This window comes from Bos taurus, chromosome 6 (assembly GCF_002263795.3).
Source record: "Bos taurus isolate L1 Dominette 01449 registration number 42190680 breed Hereford chromosome 6, ARS-UCD2.0, whole genome shotgun sequence".
Classification (NCBI taxonomy): Eukaryota; Metazoa; Chordata; class Mammalia; order Artiodactyla; family Bovidae; genus Bos; species Bos taurus.
Window position 1 is genome coordinate 87,487,677 of NC_037333.1, and position 19,870 is coordinate 87,507,546.

The 19,870-nt window shown below is 38.7% G+C and overlaps 1 protein-coding gene across 2 annotated transcripts in view; it reads right to left on the minus strand.

The window, feature by feature from the left end:
- The window catches only part of ADAMTS3 (ADAM metallopeptidase with thrombospondin type 1 motif 3), a 280,320-nt gene that overhangs the window by 61,847 nt on the left and 198,603 nt on the right, over nt 1–19,870 (minus strand). For both annotated transcript variants that reach the window (XM_024993300.2, NM_001192797.1), the window contains exon 5: nt 2,043–2,242. In XM_024993300.2, the coding sequence (XP_024849068.1) occupies nt 2,043–2,242 (200 nt within the window). The remainder of the gene's footprint in view (nt 1–2,042; nt 2,243–19,870) is intronic.

The following is a 19,870-nucleotide window of genomic DNA, read 5'->3' on the forward strand; positions in this document are numbered from 1 at the left end:
TATTTATTCTTCATCTGCCTTTTCACTATGCCTATCATTTAGTCGATTCTGAACTTGAGAAGGGAGCGGGGACTGTTATTATTACCTCCTAAAAACCTCTACATATACTAATTACTTCAGATGCAATGAACTTCAGTTTTAAAAATTATATTCCCTCTTCCAGTTCCATTCTCTGATGCTCGATTAGCTTTAGAATAATTTCTAGTATTGGAGATAGAGACTCAGCCTATTACCTAACTTTTTTAATGGTCTTAAAAACAAAATATCTTTGGCAATGGTTATAAAACCAAAAATGCAGCAGTCTTGTGTATTCCTTGACACCTCAGCTTACTGTGTGGTGAATATACTATAGCCATTTCTACTTTCCTGTCAACAGAGTCTGTCTAGAAAACCTTGACAATCCCATGTGCCCTTTGAAAAACAAAGCAGATTTTTTTAAAAATCCAGGAAACAAATCCCTACAGACCTACTTTAACCTGAAGCTTCCTGATGGATTAGAGGATTATTACATCTTGTACCATCTTTTAATTTTATAAATACAGAAACTAAATCCCAGGAAGGGACATGATTATCTAGGGTCACAAAATCAACCAGGAACATAGCTAGAACTAAAGCCTCTGCCTCCTAAGTCCCAATTGGATAATCTCAACACTTCACAGCTGCTCCCTCTAAAGTCTTAAAGAACTTACAATACAGTGCCTACTGATATGTCTTAATAATAGAATGCCTTTTATTGCTCAACCTTTGCATTTTTTTGCATCACTTTTATCTTTGACTAAATTATAAGTACTGTGAGGACAAAGACTGTTCCAAATCTCTGTGGAATTACTCCAAGAGCCTTACTAACAAGTCTGTCCTGACTGACTGCCTCCCTAGTGTAGAAGAAAGTGATCCAGGGGCACAATGAATGATGCAAGAATTAATAAAAGTAGCATCTCCAGGGGAATTTGTTTTCTGTGCGCTAAGCAGTCTTCATAACTGGGATCTGTGCCAACGAACAAATAAACATGTATCTGAGTTTCTACACTATTTTCCATTTCACAGAGACATAATATATGTAGAATTTCATACATTGGCATCTAATGAACAGAATATATGTTTAACATATTGGCTTAAATATTAGAATAAATAAAATCATGATTAATAAAATTAAGAATTGTTGGAAATCTAATCTTAAGCATGGAAAAAAGGCAAGGTACCCAAAGAAATCACACTAAAAGTCAAAAGCTGAAAGACAGAATAGGCTTAGGCAATACATTTGCCAGAGTAATATGGTATTTTATCATTCTAGGAGACAAAACATATAAAACAGAGCATACTACTATCTTAGTTATCTTTTAGAAGTAGGTAACTTATGTATTATTTCTCCTCAACTGCTCTGTGCCAGTTCACCTGGGAAAAAAGGACATCAGTTTGATGGCTAAATTTCTTCTGGATAAGATTAAGGCTGATAAGGAAGACGTAGAGAACAAATTTAGAGTCCTTTATAATTGCAGGGCAGCACTGTGCCAAGAGTTGACTGTGCGTTGTATGTATATTACATTCAACTGCATCATGGTGAAAAATATTACTCTATCCAAAAGCTCTAAAAGCAAGCATGCACACAGAGTTATTAGGCCTAAATAATTCCTCATCATCCTGGGATGCAAAATGATGCTGGAAAGATCCATCTCATTCTTCGTGGTCCACATCAAGTCAGAAGGACAGTCCTGAGAGTTTTGATTATCCCCAGAACCAAATGAAAACCATAGTTGATATTATAATTCCAGCCCATTATAATTTTTTAAATTTAAGATTTCTCTTTGGTGACAATGGATCAATAGTTGATCACGCAAAAGAAAATATCACTTCATGTTTCCTTTAGTTTTGCATCTTGTATGTTAAATCTGTAGATCAATATTTGAATTGAATGCAGTTACGTACACATTTTGAATGTGGGGTGTAGTCATGGAAGACCTCATAGAGGTTTCCAAAAGACCAGAGCAAAACAGGAGAAGTGAATTAAAAGATCAAAAAGCCTCAGAAAGGGAGTCACTACTCACAATGTTCATCAGGGTGAGGAGGTAGTTTTGGACGTGCTCTTTGCCATGGAAACGGACCACAGAGTCATCCACTCCCAGCAGTACCTCGATGTTGTAATCATTTTCTCCTGCATGTCTGCGGCGCCTCATGGTTTCATTCAGCTGCTGGTCAATGCTGCTGTAAACAGTACCTAGATCATCAAGGCCTTCCAGATCCGACTCTATTAAGAAACAAAAGGAATCCAGGCATTTCAGTTTTCCCAATGGGCCTTCTAAGGACTTCTTACAAAAAAAAGGATGTTCTTGGGGGCCTATCATTATCATCCACAGTCACCAAGATGCTGCTGGTCAGTTTATGCCTTCAATAATGTGCACATACACATGATCAGACAGATGTCCTGTAAACTCAACAATGAACAACATAGGGTAAAATAGTATTCCTGCACAGAAAGCAGTGCCACCAGCCAGACGGATGGTTGCAGGAGGAACAGAGGACTTCCTCCAGCTGTACCCTTGGTGCAGAGCACAGGAAGTGGGGGTACAGAACATGTGCAGGCTAAGCAATTATTAAATAAATGGAGGCTATTAATTTCAGTGTCACAGATTGATAAGTTTACAGTGGTTATCTTAAGTTACTTTTATCATGGACTATGGGATTTGTATCACATAAGTCTAAATCACTTCTTTTTCCAGTAGCCTCAGCTTAAAAATAAAATTGTAGCACGGCAACACAAGAGCATTTAGTGGTATGATGATCAGTCACCAAATATTACTTTATTTTTTTATAAGTATGGTTTTCTAATGAATGCTGCTAGGCGGACACTATAGGTCTTCCACATTTTACTGGCCTTCATCTGGATAGCAACCTGCTTTGATAGATATATATCTGAATCTGTGAGATACTTAAGTTAAAAAATCAGTCACCAAATTAACTATAAGAAAAATAGAACTATAAAAATTTTATTTTATGCTGTGGAAGGAATTTAAGTTTTTTACTTTCCAAATAGATATACATATACATAGACACAGACAGAGTGATATACAGATAGCCATACACATATATATCTCTAGAATATCTTTCTATCTACTTACCTACCTACTGGAGAGAAAGAGAGTAAGAGAGGCATTTTTAGGTTCTAATTGTCTCAGATTTCGATTATCATAGTTTTGGTGAAGAAAATGCTTTGGTGCATTAAAAAAATAAAATATATTCTTGAAATACTAAAAAAGATATTAATGAAAACTGCTAATATAGAACTGAAAGAATCCTCATTCCCATTTCAAATATATAAAACCTGGAAAGGATTTTATTTTACATACTGCCTTGATGACTAAAACAGTCACATATCTAAAAACAAGTTTGAAAGAACCAATTCTGACCCATGTTTTATACGAAGGCTTATTTAATGTTGTACTGAGGCCTGTAAGCCATTTGAATTGGTGTCTGACATTAATGAACAGACATTTTCCTCTCCACCTCTGTGGTTTTAGTAAAGTTGAGGGGGAAAATGTGGTGTCTCTTGGTCAAGAAGATTGATGACCAAGCCTTAGCCACATGGGAACTGAATTGCAGAAGTACAGGTCTCACTCACACTCTTTCCACTTTTAAAAAATATAGAGAGGCAGCAGCACCCTCCCCTTTAAGTATGAGTAGAGGCTCTGAATATGACTACTCAGGTTAGAAAACTAGACTGTAACTCACTTTGACCCAAGCTCAAATGCTAGATCATTAGCTGGGAATTTTCTCCTCATAAGGGAATCACATTGGCTCCACGGTATGTACATAACTCTCGCCACCATCCACATCAAACAGAAAGCTTTTCCTCAAAAGTTGTTTTTAAGAGCTGTAAACCCACACTGAGAGCAGAAGACTACACCTGCAAACAACTTTCCTATTCAACCTCAGTCTCTTCAGACACTTGAGAATGTGATAGCCAGTGTACAAATAGGAAATTCATACACAAACTCCCAGTTCTAAAAATGGCTCTCTTTGGCAGAACTGTCAGTGACAGTCTCCAATGGAAATATCCCAGTAAACTCATCATGTCATTAAGTCTGATGCATTAATGAAGAAGGCTGAATACCTATTTCAGAAGGACAGTTCATCCTGCTCTAAGTAAGGCATCTTTGGTTTGGCCTTTGCATCCCTCCTCAAACTGGTGGTCTTCTGGTAAGAGAAGAGAATCTATTTTTTCATTGCATGAGGAACTCAAGAAGGAAGTCTTTTTCTTTCAACCATTGCTTTTATTCAATCAAGAACACTTCTGCCCCTATTTCCTCCTGTGCTGTACAATGTTCTTTTCTGGGATTCCTAAAGTGGCCAAATGTCAAACATTTAAAAAAAAAAACACAGTAGTGGAATAACTTCTGGTGATTTTATTTATACACCTCCACATTAATTACAAATTGTTCTGAGGCTGTGAAATATCTTCATTCATAATGAATTTTTCCTAGTATATCTACATTACAATATAATGACCTGATACACCTGGCTTCAAATCCTGGCAGTGCCACATCCTAGCAGTATGATTTTACTTAAAACTAACCTCTCTGAGCCTCAGTTTTCTCATCTGTAAAATGGGATAATGATACCTACTTTGCAGAGCTGCTGTGATTCTGATTAATGTTAGTAAAAATAGTGTCTAAGTACTTAGTCATAAGTGCTTAACAAATAGTTCTGCTACTACTACTATGATGATGGTTATGGTGGTGATGATGATTTCCTGTTAAGAGAAGATTTCTACACTTTTTAAACCTTCCTACATTTTATTTATTTATTTTTTTACTTCTTTTTTAAATTTATTTATTTATTTTTTATTTTTTAACTTTACAATATTGTATTGGTTTTGCTATATATCAACATGAATCCGCCACAGGTATACACGTGTTCCCTATCCTGAACCCCCCTCCCTCCTCCCTCCTGTACCATCCCTCTGGGTCGTCCCAGTGCACCAGCCCCAAGCATCTTTAAAGCTTCCTACATTTTATTTTATGTATCAAAAATGAAATGGTTATATTTCTTTTGAAATAATGGTGAGAAAAAAATCTGGAAATAGTAAAGGAAAATATGAAATGCTGAAAACTTTAGAACGAATAAGGGTAACAGTATCTCTTGTGGAGCACAAAGTAGATAAAGCAGAGGAGACTCTAGAATGCTTACTTCCAGTTAAAATTAGGATTAAATTCAATCTTGCCTGCAAAATCCCATGGACAGAAGAGCCTGGCAGGTTATGGTCCACAGGGTTGCAAGAGTCGGACACGACTTAGTGACTAAACCACCACCAATGAGATAAACTTGTTTAGTAGATTAAAAACCTAATACCAAGTTGGAAAGAGTTAGTTTAGAAATAGCACTGATCTTCACTCAATGCATACTTATTGCGTACTCATGTCTGGCAGACCCTGAGAAAGTTAAAAATTCTTTACATGTTAATTCTGGGAATTACACAGTTGTACCAGATTCATATTCAGAATGAAGCTGAATTTGTGTCCTGTAGTCATAAACAATTACATAAGCTTAAACTTGTGGAAGTGTCCATGGGTTACACACTAAGTAGACCTAATCAGGGTATTGAGGGCGTGTGTGCCTACTAAGGCATTTCAATCGTGTTCAACTCTTTGCAACTCAATTGACTGTAGCCCACCAGGCTCCTCTGTCCATGGTATCTTCCTGGCAAGAACTGCAATGGGTTGCCATTTCCTTCTCCAGGAGATCTTCCCAACTCAGGGACTGAACCTGCATCTCCTGTGTCTCTTGCATTGGCAGGTGGGTTCTTTACCACTGGTATCACCTGGGAATCCCAGTGAGGGTATTAGAACATACCTATTGTTAATAATTCACGCTTTTATAAAGCTTTAGAGTTTAAAAGCGGACACACAGACTTCCCTGGTGGTCCAGTGGTTAAGAATTCACTTGCCAATGCAGGGGAGATGGATTTGGCTCCTGGTCTGGGAAGACCCACATGCCATGGGGCAACTAAGCCTGTGTGCCGTAACTACTGGGCCTGCACTCTAGGGTGTGAGCTCCACAACAAGAGAAGCCACTGCAATTGGAAGCTTGTGCACCACAACCAAGACTAACTAACCACTCTCACTGCAACGAGAGAAAGGCTGCGTGCAACAAAGAAGACCCAGCTAGCCAAAAATAAATACACAGTGTTTAAAAAATATAAAAAAAGCAGACACACACCTTGACAAAATTTTAGATACCTCTGTGTCTAATTCTGACATTCTCTTTGTGCCCCCATAAATACAGGAATAAAAACAATTAAAGGTGAATATGATGCTAATTGGGCTTCCGTGGTAGCTCAGATGGTAAAGAATCTGCCTGCAACGTGGAAGACTTGGGTTCAGTCACTGGGTTGGGAAGATCCCTTGGAGGAGGGAAAGGCAACCCACTCCAGTATTCTTGCCTGGAGAATTCCATGGACAGAGGAGCCTGGCGGGCTACAGTCCACGGCATGGCAAAGAGTCAGACACGACTAAAAACACATATACATATGATGCTAATCATGTCCAAACACTCCCTATCAGATCTGTTTTCTGCTTTAGGGACCGAAGAATCACAGGGATGTCAATAGGCAAGTTTAAGAAGTGAAACTATAGTGACATTCTGTGGTGGGTCTTGCAAACTCTGGATCTCTCATGACACCCTGCTGGCATCCTGCTTAAGTAAGTGAATTTAAGGTGATTTGAAGGGCTATGGCTGAGCTGGATAGCAAAAGTGACTGATGTGATAACAGAATTAGCAGAAAAACAGAGACTCTTAAGATACCAGTTCAGTTCAGTCGCTCAGTCACGTCTGACTATTTGGGACCCCATGGACTGCAGCACGCCAGGCCTCTCTGGCCATTGCCAACTCCAGGAGTTTACTCAAACTCATGTCTATATAGCCATCAATAATTAAGGCCCTGAAATAGCTATACTGTGCTACTACTATTTCCCACACTTCATGACAAAAATTAATCCTTAAGAGTACCTTTTCAAGCTTCACAGAATTATCAAAGGCAACCCCCTTAGCACTTAAGAGTGAGTCTTCTATTTTTCAAACTTTTTGGAAAATGTAAGTTTTGAAACTTAGCTTGAAAGCTCTGATAAGAATTTAATATTTTTTAAACATTTTGATTATATCCTTTTTTGTACCCCTGCAGCTTCTGACTTGCTATAAACTAACTTTCATAAAAAAAATGATTTTATTATAAAAGCCTATTTTTATGGAAAATATGAAGTGTTTGGAGGCAAACATATAACCAATCAAGTCATAACAAATACAGTTATCTTTAGTGTTAAATCAGAATTTTGAATTCACCAAATAGGTAAAATAGAATAAAATCTGCTTTGTGGATTATAACATTTGGGCTTAAAGACATTTTCAGGATGGAATATGGCATGTTTACATGCTTACTTATATTTACAGGAAATCTAAGTGTAGATTGGTGAAATCACTCCCCATTCTGGAAAAAAATCTTGTGATGTGAAAAATGACAGGGGGAAAAGTTAAAACTTGAAAGGTACAAGTTCTGATCAAATTCTGAATCTTTGGGGTTGGAATACAATCTTAATCATACTATGATAGAGAATATGATAGAATCATCTACCGTACAGCTGTTCCTTATGCCTAAGGAAGAATGGCAATTCTAAGTGAGGTAGCAATAAAGCCAGCTAAAAGTCATTGCAGACTTCCTTGTGACTAAGGACCACACTGGATTTAGGATAAGTCAATGAGATATAAACCAAAGTACTGCTTACACCTCAATGGCTTGACATGGTTCTTATGAGAGGCTTCTATGCAAGCTCCTCAAAGGAATGTGATTCATCTTAGTAGGTAAGCACCTTGGGTCCTTTACTTAGTAATCCTTCCAGCTGCCTGGCCCATGAACATGATACAGGAGTTCTTTGAGATAACCTTGGATTCGAGGCATGTACTTGGTTTGGTAGAGTAGCTATAAAGAAGGAATCGGATACCCCAAGGTTTTTAGGGGTAGGAGCTGGCAGCCTAGCCCTGGGCTGCCTAGCATCAGACTTTGTTATACAAAGTGTAAGGGGGATAGCACTTCCATTATGCATAGGCCATATGTGGGTTTTCTTTTATATGTCACTAAATCAAGTCTTAATAGGTATGACATTAACACTGTTTAATTTTATTCTGTATATTCCCCCACCCCATGCTCTCCTACTCCTTTTGGGAAAGCAAGTTAATGTCATGTTAATAATGAGTGATAAAGTAAGATTCACTTTACCAAAATGTCTCACAGCAGATTTCTCTGTAGTGCCTCCACTTCAGAAAATGAGGAAGAAAATGTTTGGCAGTAACAATAAACACAGAATGGATCTATAAGGAGAAATTTGGCATTCTTCATGAACAGACTCCTGCTGTGAAAATGAAGTGACTGGAATGTCACAGCTAGATTTTCCAACTGTAGGTGGAGAACCTAAGATGAGAACTAAAAATAGGTGTAAAATCCAACACATGTCATCTGTTAAGGTCAGAAGCAGAGAGGAGTTAAGTTATTGTGTTGACCTGTTTGTATCATTCAATAGTGATTTTCCCACTGATATAATTTAAATAAATGTATGCTGTTATTGGGCTCAGAGGTAAAGAATCTGCCTGCAGTGCAGGAGACTGAGGTTCTATCTCTGGGTCCAGCAGATCCCCTGGATGAGGGCATGACAACCGATTCCAATATTCTTGCCTGGGAAATCCCACGGACAGACAAGTCTGGCAGGCTACAGTCCTTAGGGTCGCAAAGAGTTGGACATGACTGAGTGACCAAGCACCTATTGTTATGATTCTAAAAAGATAGAGTAACAGCATCTCCACATATATGGGGACACCATTCTACCAAGATATAAAAGGATTCTGTGAAAAGCAGCTGAACCCTTCACCAACTGGGAAATTCCAACATGATAGTTCAAAGTAGTATATTCAGGCCAAATTATGATGTCAATTCTGAAGTTTCATTAAGTAATTGCTGCTTTTTTTAAAAAAGAGACATTACCATTGAATGAATATTAGTTTCCATGATTTCTTTTCCCTAAAGTTCTAATTCTAAAATACATGTTTGCTTTTGTTTTCACTGACTACTTTAAACGATAGCATATGGTATTTTTTAAATAGAAAACTTACCTTTTAAGTAGGAAAAAAAATGTTTTCATGATTTGAGTTTGTAATCATTGGCAAACAAACAAAACAGAAAAGTTATCTCAATGTCCAATATACAGAAAATCCTGTGTATGTGTATATGTCAGTTAGAATGTTTTTAGCTGCAGATAAAGACAACTTTAAAGCATCCCAAGTAATCAGGAAATATATTAATTTGCATTACAAGAGGTCCAGAGGTAGGGTGATTCCTGGACTACTCAGTTCATCAGTATATCAAGTACATAGTTCTTAACATCTTTTCATATCTTGCCATTCTTTATACACAGGCCTTGTCTTCAGATTAGCTTTCAGAATGGCTGCACCAATTCCCCATCACAACCAGGTATCACAAATTCTATCTTTTTGCATGTCTTTCTTAAAAGCAGGCAAAAATCTTTCCTAGAGGCCCTCTGGTACATTTAACGACATGTTTCAGTGGTTGGCATTGAATCACAGGGCCATGTAAAAATTATTCAAAGATAAGAACAAACCCACACATGTCTTATTCCAATAGAAGAAATCAACTTTTGCAACTGAAGCTGACCTCCTCTGAAGTACATGTTTAGGAAAAGTATGGGTTCGTGAATAGTACTGAGATTCTGTTTTTAAAAGATGAAAGTGGAAGGCCTTAAAATAAAAGAAGAGGGGGAAATGGAAGTTGCATAGGCAGCTCACATCGCTGAATCCTCCTTTTCAAGTCCTCCTCTTCCCAGTGAGTTAGGAGAGAAGGGGTCAGGGTACAACCTTTAAAAAAAAGGACATAGCTGCAGGATATGGCAGAAACTGATTAGAACCAATTAGATCCAAGATGGCAGATTACTGACTTCCAGTAGACCTTGAGCCTCATTATGCATTCACACACCCACCAGTGCCATGACAGTTCTGAAGCTAACAATCAGTTCAGTTTAGTTCAGTCACTCAGTCGTGTCTGACTCTTTGTGACCAAATGGACTGCAGCATGCCAGGCCTCCCTGTCCATCACCAACTCCTAGAGCTTACTCAAACTCATGTCCATTGAGTTGGTGATGCCATCCAAACATCTCATCCTCTGTCATCATCCCCTTCTCCTCCTGCCTTCAATCTTTCCCATCATCAGGGTCTTTTCCAATGAGTCAGTTCTTCATATCAGGTGGCCAAAGTATTGGAGTTTCAGCTTCACATTCAGTTCTTCCAATGAATATTCAGGACAATTTCCTTTAGGATGGACTGGTTGGATCTCCTTGCAGTCCAAGGGACTCTCGAGAGTCTTCTCCAACACCACATTCAAAAGCATCAATTCTTTAGCGTTCAGCTTTCTTTATAGTCCAGCTCTCACATCCATACATGACTACTGGAAAAACCATAGCTTTGACTAGATGGACATTTGTCGGCAAAGTAATGTCTCCACTTTTGAATAATGCTATCCAGGTTGGTCATAGCTTTTCTTCCAAGGAGCAAGCGTCTTTTAATTTCATGACTACAGTCACCATCTGCAGTGATTTTGGAGACCCCAAAAATAAAGTCTGTCACTATTTCCATTGTTTCCCCATCTATTTGCCATGAAGTGATGGGACCAGATGCCATGACTGTAGTTTTCTGAATGTTGGGTTTTAAGCCCACTTTTTCCCTCTCCTCTTTCACTTTCATCAAGAAGCTAACCATAAACGACCAAAAAGTGGGCAGTTGCCCAATTCTTGGAAATCCCTGCTTCTTCCCCCAAATAACTGAAATAATCCTTCCACTCATTAGTCTATAAAATTACCCAACCCATAAAAACTAACCATGTCATATTTTTGGGATTTTTCTCTCACCTTCTGAGATGGTCTACACTCAGCCTGAAAGTGAAAGTTGCTCAGTCATGTCCAACTCTTTGCAATCCCATAGACTATACAGTCCATGTAATTCTCAAGGCCAGAATACTGGAGTGGGTAGCCTTTCCCTTCTCCAGGGGATCTTCCCAACCCAGGAATTGAACCCAGGTCTCCTGCATTGCAGGCAGATTCTTTACCAGCTAAGTTACAAGGGAAGCCCTGTTCTCTCTAGGTAAATCCACTTCTTATTTACCACTCTGTCTCTGAATTCTTTCACTATGAAACAAGAACCTCAGAAAAGATGTACAAATTGAGAGCTGTGTGTTAAGTTTCATTTGGGGTAAAATGAGGACTGCAGCCCGGGAGGCAGCATATCAGATAGCTCTGAGAGACTGCTTCCCAAGGAGCAGTGGGGGAAAGTCAATATACAAGGTTTTGGTGAAGGGGGAGTACCATGAAGCATTTATTTTACATAAGGTTTTTTGTTAGTCATGAGGATCTGATGTCACCATGAAGGGATTTAGTGCTTCTTTGGAAGGACTGATGCTGAAGCTGAAACTCCAATACTTTGGCCACCTGATACAAATAACTGACTCATTGGAAAAGACCTTAATGCTAGGAAAGATTAAAGGCGGGAGGAGAAGGGGATGACAGAGGATGAGATGGTTGGATGGCATCACCAACTCTATGGAAGTGAGTTTGAGCAAGCTCTGGGAGTTCGTGATGGACAGGGAAGCCTGGCGTGCTACAGTCCACAGGGTTGCAAAGAGTCAGACATGACTGTGTGACTGAACTCAACTAGATATGAAGAGATGCAAGGATTGAGATCATAAAATCTGTTCCTAAAAACATCCAACTATCTAAAGACCTGTCCCACCAGATTCCCTGGAGCAGAAAGTGCCTCATTCCATCCTGAATTCCCTCAGGGGTTGGTGAAGGTCAACAGCTATAGCGGCATGGGGTTCCGTCTCCATAGATACAGATGGCAAATGTCTTTCTTTGTTGCTCAGTTGCTGGCAATGCTCTGGGTAAATGCCAATTTGTGGTTGACACTGCGAACACCACATTCCCTAGTAACAGTCTTCCGTTGGTCTCTTTTATTTTCCGTTTGCATTCACGCATTTTATGTTTCACTTCTCTTATTGTAATCTGCTTGCCTACAGAACACCTCTACAATCTTTTGGCTTAGTAATGTCTGCTGACATTCAGTTCTTCATTACTATAGGAGTGGACTCATCACTTTTGCTTGCTCAGCCCTATTTCAATCATTTCTTGAAAAAATCACTGAAATGCCTGGGTGTGGGCAGGTTTGTCAGACAAAATACTATATTCTCTGTTTAATTCAAATGTCAGATAGACAACAATTTGTTTTGTGTAAGTATGTCCCAAATATTATCATGGGACCTACCTGATTCTAAGAATTTCTTCCATGTTTATCTAATATTCCATTTTAAATGGGAATTCTATATTTTCATTTTCTATATATGGCAACTCTAGGTGTGAGGTATCTGTCTTTCTCCAGGAATTCAGGTAGCTACATTAATCTACACCCTCCTGGCTTCACTTCCCCACTCCACCCCTGAACACTCAGGTCTAGCAGTGGAAATCCATCCAGGCATGCCCAAATACTATATTCCATATCCCTGACTCTAGTAATTGGATGGGCAGATGGCCTAAATCATGGCACTGAAACTATGATATACAACTGTTTTATTTGGAACTATTAGGAAAGAGAAGTTCTCTCTTCTGGGCTTATAAACTGGCAGAATGTAGCAGTGAAGGTGCTTGGGGTGGGCATGGGAGAGTTGTTGGTTTAAATTTAGCATAAGAAGAAAGTGAAGATTATTAATGGAGACAATAGTTGTATTCCAATGATGTCATTGAGACTCTGGATTCAACCATTCTTTAAATCTTGATTTTTCAGTTTCGTGAGTCATTAAACAATACTACCACCTGATATTCTTCTCTTACTACTTTGGAAAACAACTCTTGCCAAAGACAGTTCCATGTTAGTTCCTATAACTGAAAATAAAAGAACCCTGAGAGATAAACCCATCTATACCCTTCTTGCTATAGTCACTAATTTTCCTTCCCTTTTCTTTAATAAACTATTCTTAGGCTGTAAAGTTCTCTGAAAAGGATGGTAACAATTAAATTTATATTTAATATAAATATTGTTTATAATAAAAATATCCCAAGTTATTTATGTTGTTTATATCATTTTAAATATAAGAAATTCTATCTCAGTAATCTTTTTCCTAGTTTGTTTCTTCTGTTGCTCTTATTCAGCTAAAATCATAGCTTAACTTTGGAAGATACTGCATCCTACTGATCTGATACTGCTAGAAGTTACAGTTTTCTAAGTAAAATTTCCATATACATTTAGTTGGACTTATGGAAGTTAGGTAGTAGTAACATGTTCAGTGTAACCCTGACAATACTCTTTTAATACAAAAATCATACTTTTATGGGATAGTATTCTGGACTATGTCCTTTCACATACAGTGTCATACAAAGGGAGAGAAATTGAAGACTGAGCAGTATTCAGTAAATCTCAAAAAAAAAATGTCTATTCATCTTTCTCATAAAACAATGTGAATTTCTTTGTTCATTACAAGCTGGCTAAGCCAAAGGCCTATGCTGTAAACAAGAGAGAAACTGTCTTCCAAGAGTAGCACCCTTCCCTTGCAAATCTGCTTACTACTTAACACAAACATGGAGCAAGTTCAAAAAATTAAAACCTTAGCAAACATAGGTATCGCTTTACAGTCCAAAGAATACAATGTTTGAAACAGCCACTGAAAATATTTTGCACTGAGTTTTCCAGAGACTTAGGAGCTAGACTTAAAAAAAAAAAAAAAAATCACATTTAGCTGATAGAAAATTGGGGGTGAACTTCAGGAAGTCATGTTACAGAAGCAAAGGCAAGAAATAAATTCTATAAATCAGGTTCATTGTGGGCCATCCCTTAAAATCAACAAAAGGGCCACAACAAGGAAGATGAAACTACTCACTCAAGAAAGAAATCATCTTCAGATAACTGAAAAAAAAAATGAGAGAGAGAGAGACAAGAAAGATTCATTGATGTACAAACTAGTATTGATTGCATCTAAAATTGTCTTTCTAGATTTTAAAGGTCTTTTTGCAGTCTGAGTGCAAGAAATCTAAACATTTATATGTTCAACTAAAATTGAGGAATAACATATTGAATGGATTAACATAGATGGGATGAAATCACTGATCAATGAATTGTCATCAAAGTCAATAAATGCTGATAATTTCTTTAAGTATCAGATGGGAAATCCAGACCACTGGCAGCAAGTCTATTTCTAAGTGAGTGTGAACAGATTTCATCTCTATTCATTAATTTGAAAGACCCTTTCCTGGTGGCTCAGAGGGTAAAGCGTCTGCATGCAATGCGGGAGATCCAGGTTCAATACCTGCGTTGGGAAGATCCCCAGGAGAAGGAAATAGCAACCCACTCTGGTACTCTTGCCTGGAAAATCCCGTGGACAGAGAAGCCTGGTAGTCTACAGTCCATGGGGTCAGAAAAAGTCGGACACGACTGAGTGACTTCACTTTCACCTTTTCACCTTTCATAGATCGGTAATATGAGGATAATCCTCACAAATGAAAAATGTTAGAATCACTAGAAAAGGCTCATTACCTCCTTTCCTCCTGCTCTCGTTTTCCCTCCCTCCACATCCTTTTCTTTCAGTTCCTTGTTTGCTTCGTTCCCTATTTCTTTCCTCTCTACCTTGATTCCGTCCATCCATCTATTTCCAAACATTTCTTGAGCACTTTTTCCACATAGAATCGGATCTGGTGTCTAAGAATAAAGAATGAATAAACCCAGTTTCTGTCATTGAAGTGGTTACAGCTTAATGGGAAAGAAATATAAACAGATACTTTCATACAACGTAAAGCATGTAACCTGGAAGAATCTGAGGACATTTCAACAGAGGAGGTGACGGCAGCGCTGGATTTTGAAAGATGCGCAGAAGATATGTGGAGATACACGGAGGGCCATTCCAGGCAAAGACATAGTGTGTGCAGAAGACCTGAACAGTACTGATACCCTTGCGGAACAGAACTTTAAAGAGGATGGAGCAAAAAGTAAAGTGAAGATCTGTGTTGACAGATGTGGTAACTGATGGAGGTTGAAGATCATCAAGAAGCTTATGTATTTTGTAGCTAGGCTTGGAGTTTGTTTTCTTGGGAACAGTTCTGTATCATGCCTGTTGCATGCATGAGTCCTAAGTCACTTCAGTGGTGTCTGACTCTTTGCACCCTATGGACTGTAGTCTGCCAGGCTCCTGTGTCCATGGGATTCTCCAGGCAAGAATATTGGAGTAAGCTGCCATGCCCTGCTCCATCATGCTAATTATCCTGGCATAAATACGAGTTTTTTTCTCTCCATTTTCAAATGTGGCCCAGTTTAAACAAATTAAATGGCTGCCCTACTTTGAGGTCTCTCAACATCAGAAGGTGATTTCTAGAAGGAGAACTGAATCTACATAATTCTCTTGTGTGCACATAGATTCGATGGTAACAATGGGACTGCAAGACAAGCCTCCCATGTCCTCGCTACGGTGATTACTTTCCGAGTTGAAGACATAGGGGTGTAAATCTGATGATGTGACAGTGGACATCCATTCCAGCATCCTTGTGTTGTATACTCCTGCAGGAGCTGTGAGTCCCCGTGTGCTTGCCGCTAGGCTCCCAGGTGAGCCTTTGGTTAAGCCAACTAGATGTACTCAGGTAAGATTTGAACTCAGAAGTGGTAAGTGTGGTTTGGGAGACACTGTGAGGACTGGGGTTTTCTATAGTAACATCTGAGGTCTGGTTGCCAGCTGTGTAGATGCTGAGCCAAGTACGGTTGCAGTACTGCCAGTTTGGTATCCTCAGAGAGCACCTGTAGTAGCAACTTCTTGGAGTCAACAGGTTCAGGTTAGCTCGCTCCTTCTCCCCCTCCCTGACTGGAGCAGCAATAGCAGCCGCCCAGGTGGACCAATAAGCTGCATCGTTCTGAGAACTAGTCCTGGAGCCCAAGTCTAAAAGGTCACTCTTCCAGTCCTTCCAAGAATCTAAATGTGCACTTAATTCTTTATATTAAATCCTTTCATGCTTAAAATAGCTGATGTGGTTTCAATTTCCTGGAACGGAACCTTGACACATAGATGGTAAGTTATTTAACAAAACTGGGCCTCACATCCAAAGCTGTGTAATCAGAGAGTGGGGCTATTCAGTGACCTGCAAGATCCCTTCTGCCTCTAGAAATTTTCCTTCTGTGATTCTGTACTTTGGGGGAGTTTGCCTAATACCTCTATTTTTCTCTCTCATATCCCTTAGGAACTGCTTACAATATGGCCCCTGGCTTACATTTCCATATGACTGTTTCACTAGGGTCCCCTGTTAGTACATGACAGAAAATGCACCAAAAGCTACAGGATGTGTATAAGACAGGGATGAGACAGGACCCATTCATTTAACAAACTTCTACTGGGCACCTATTACATGATGCGCCGGCATGCTAAGTCGCTTCAGTTGTGTCCGACTCTGCAGCCCTATGGACTGTAACCTGCCAGGCTCCTTTGTCCTTGGGAATCTCCAGGTAAGAATGCTGGAGTGGGTTTTCATGCCCTCCTCCAGGGTATCTTCCTGACCCACGAATCGAACCTGCGTCTCTATGCCTCCTGCATTGAACAAATGAGATTTTTACCATTAGCGCCACCTGGGGAGCACATCTGTTATGTGATGGGTGTTCTTAAGCAATATTTTATAAACCTTTTGACCTAGTCCAGACATTTGTTTACACAAAACATTCCTGGAAGTACATTTTACCTTTGTATAGTTCTCAGTGTAATAACGTTCACTCCCCAACCTGTAGCTACCCATCCTTATCCTCTTCCACTCCAGGGTACAGTCACTATAGCTGCTTCTTTACAGAAGCTGACCTGAGTCAAATTAGGACTTATTTCCCTTTGTCTCTCTAATCGTCTTCCTTTCTAACCAATTTCACTTTCTTTAATCAAGTGCATCAGCCCATATTCTCTTCACTGATGCAGTCTTCCAACTAAACATTTCATTCCTCTCTACTTTTACTTTTCCATATATCTCTTTAGGAGGTCCTTTGCTGGATGCTATGCTTGTCTCCAATTGGCTGAGAATCACCCAAGCAAGGCCCTTTGTTTTTTTATACACATTCCCTTGGACAAATTATTCAGTCATTGAGTTTTAACACGTTTTTAATCCTTGAGCTACATTTACTGAGTTACAAGACATTTCTACATTCTGCTCCGATGCCTTTTCATTATTATTATTCTCAAATCGTCAACTTATCCTAACATAATGCATTCTTCAGTAATCTTCCTGTATTCAATACTTCCTATTCAGGCAATCAAAACCCTGAGGTCATTTTTAATTTGCTTGCCTCATCAAGTCATTGCCAAATTCTGATAATTCTTGCTACACAATATTCTTAGATTTGCCATTCTGTCGGCACTTCAGACTCCAATGTCACATTCCGTGTTCTATGTATACTGGACTGTGTCTTCTCCTTCACTGTTTTGAGTCCATACTCATCCTACGTTCAGCCACTTAAATTGTCTTCCTTAAGTGTTACTCCAAGAGTACTTAGTGCAAATTTCCTTTCTTCATTAAATCTAAACTTTTTGTCACTGGCCAAATAGATGCAGGAGACGCGGATTTGATCCCTGGGTTGGGAAGATCGACTGGAGAAGGAAATGGCAACCCACTCCGGTATCCTTGCCTGGGAAATCCCATGGACAGAGGAGCCTGATGAGTAGGCTCTGTGACCTATGGGGTCACAAATAGTCAGCTATGACCGAGGGACTGAGCATGCACGTGCATGCAAATATTTCACTACCTAAACTACACACCTCTTTTTGTAGCCTACTTTTAATTCTTCTCCAGAAGGGTTAACATAATCATTAGTCATCATGCAGTCTACTCATTTTTGCCATTTTTCTTATTTCGTCAGCCTAGAATGCTGTTCACCCGAATAAAAGAATATCTTAAAAAATCCTTAAAGGAATTGATCAAAGCCTGCCCTGTTCGAGGATCCGCTCATCTGACTCTAATCAACATATTTAGCAGTCACAGATGACTTTCTACTAACATCCTTAAAGTCAAAAGTTCAAAAAAGAAAATATAATGTTCAAGGGTAACTTCACATGCTATATTTTTCCTCTTGTTTGATGAAAGTCCGAATAAGTCCTTGGTAAAGCAAAGAATGGCCACAGATAATATAACTCACCAGAGCACGTAACTTTAACAACAAGGCTGATAACTAGGCATATACTACATAGTATTTGTTAATAACAGTTGTATTTACATAAGAAGCATATAATATATTAGAGTTAGTGCATCTTTAACCTATTTGCTTTGGAACACTTCATTATATCGATTCCATGGTAATGTAGACAGAGTGCCATAAATAAATGCTTTTGAATGATATTTTTGTGAGTAAAAGTGATGCCTGATAATTAATGATTGTATCCACATTTTTAAATGGGGAAATGTGCTAAAAAGTAGTCCAATGAACCTGAAACAATAAATGTCTGTTAAACAAATAAGTGAGTAAACAAATCAGTGGGTAAGTAATTTGAGTTTAGAGAAAATGAGGACTTAGATCGATCATAATGCATTAATGCACAAAAAGTAGACTAATGGAAAAGAAAAACATAACTAATTGTTACTGAAGTTTCTAATGGTACTAGAAGTGATATCATCAAACAAAACTGGGGCTTTGCTGATGGTTCAATGGTTAAGAATCTGATTTGCAATGCAGGGGACACTGGTTCGATCCCTGGTCTGGGAAAATTCCACATGTTATGGAGCAACTAAGCCCGTGCACCACAACTATGGAGCCCATGCTCTAAAGCCCGAGAACCACAACTACTGAACCCACAACTACAACTACTGAAGCCCGAGTGCCCACAGTGTATGCTCGGCAACAAGAGAAGCTACCACAATGAGAAACCTGAGCACAGCACCTAGAGAGTCGTCCCTGCTTGCCAAAACTAGAGAAAGCCTGTGCAAAGCAGCAACGACCTAGAACAGCCAATAAATAAATAACAAATGAAATCTATGTTTAAAAAGATGATCTTCCATATCAAATATATTTTTACACAAAGAGAAAAAAATAACTGGAGAGAAGTCCTACATGTGAAGGTAGGTATATAATTAAATGGGGCTTTCCTGATGGCTCAGTGGTAAAGAACCCACCTGCCAATGCAGGAGATGTGGATTCAATCACTGGGTAGGGAAGATCCCCTGGAGAAGGAAATGGCAACCCATAATATAATACATATATTTGAATTTTATATATTAACAGCCAACAAAAACAAATGAAATTTATCAATGAAAAACTAGAAAAAAATCTTATTTAACAGAGTATAAAGACTCAAATTCTTAGGAAAAAAAAATATAATAAAGATGTGCCAGATCTCTACATTGAAACATTAATACTTAAAAGACATTGAACCACAGAGTTGGAGAAAATATTTGCAAAACATATCCAACAAAGTATTCACATCCAGAGTATATAAGCACACCTACAAACCATTAAGAACAAGACAAATGTCCAGTTTTTAAACGTGTTCTTAAATGTGCACTTCACAAAAATAAGTCTAATAGCCTACAGATATATGTAAATGTTCTCAATCTTGTTAAAACATCAGAAAAAAACAAATTAAAGTCAAGTAAAACATACCTACCACAACCACTAAAACTAGAAAATAAAACTTGACAAAATCAAGCATCGAGTGGGATTTGGATCAACTGGAACTCTCGTCTACTGCAGGTTGGAAGGTACATTGGTACACTATTTTGCAAACTGTTGGCATTATCTACTAAAGTTGAACATATGCATACCCCAAGACATGGTAATTCTA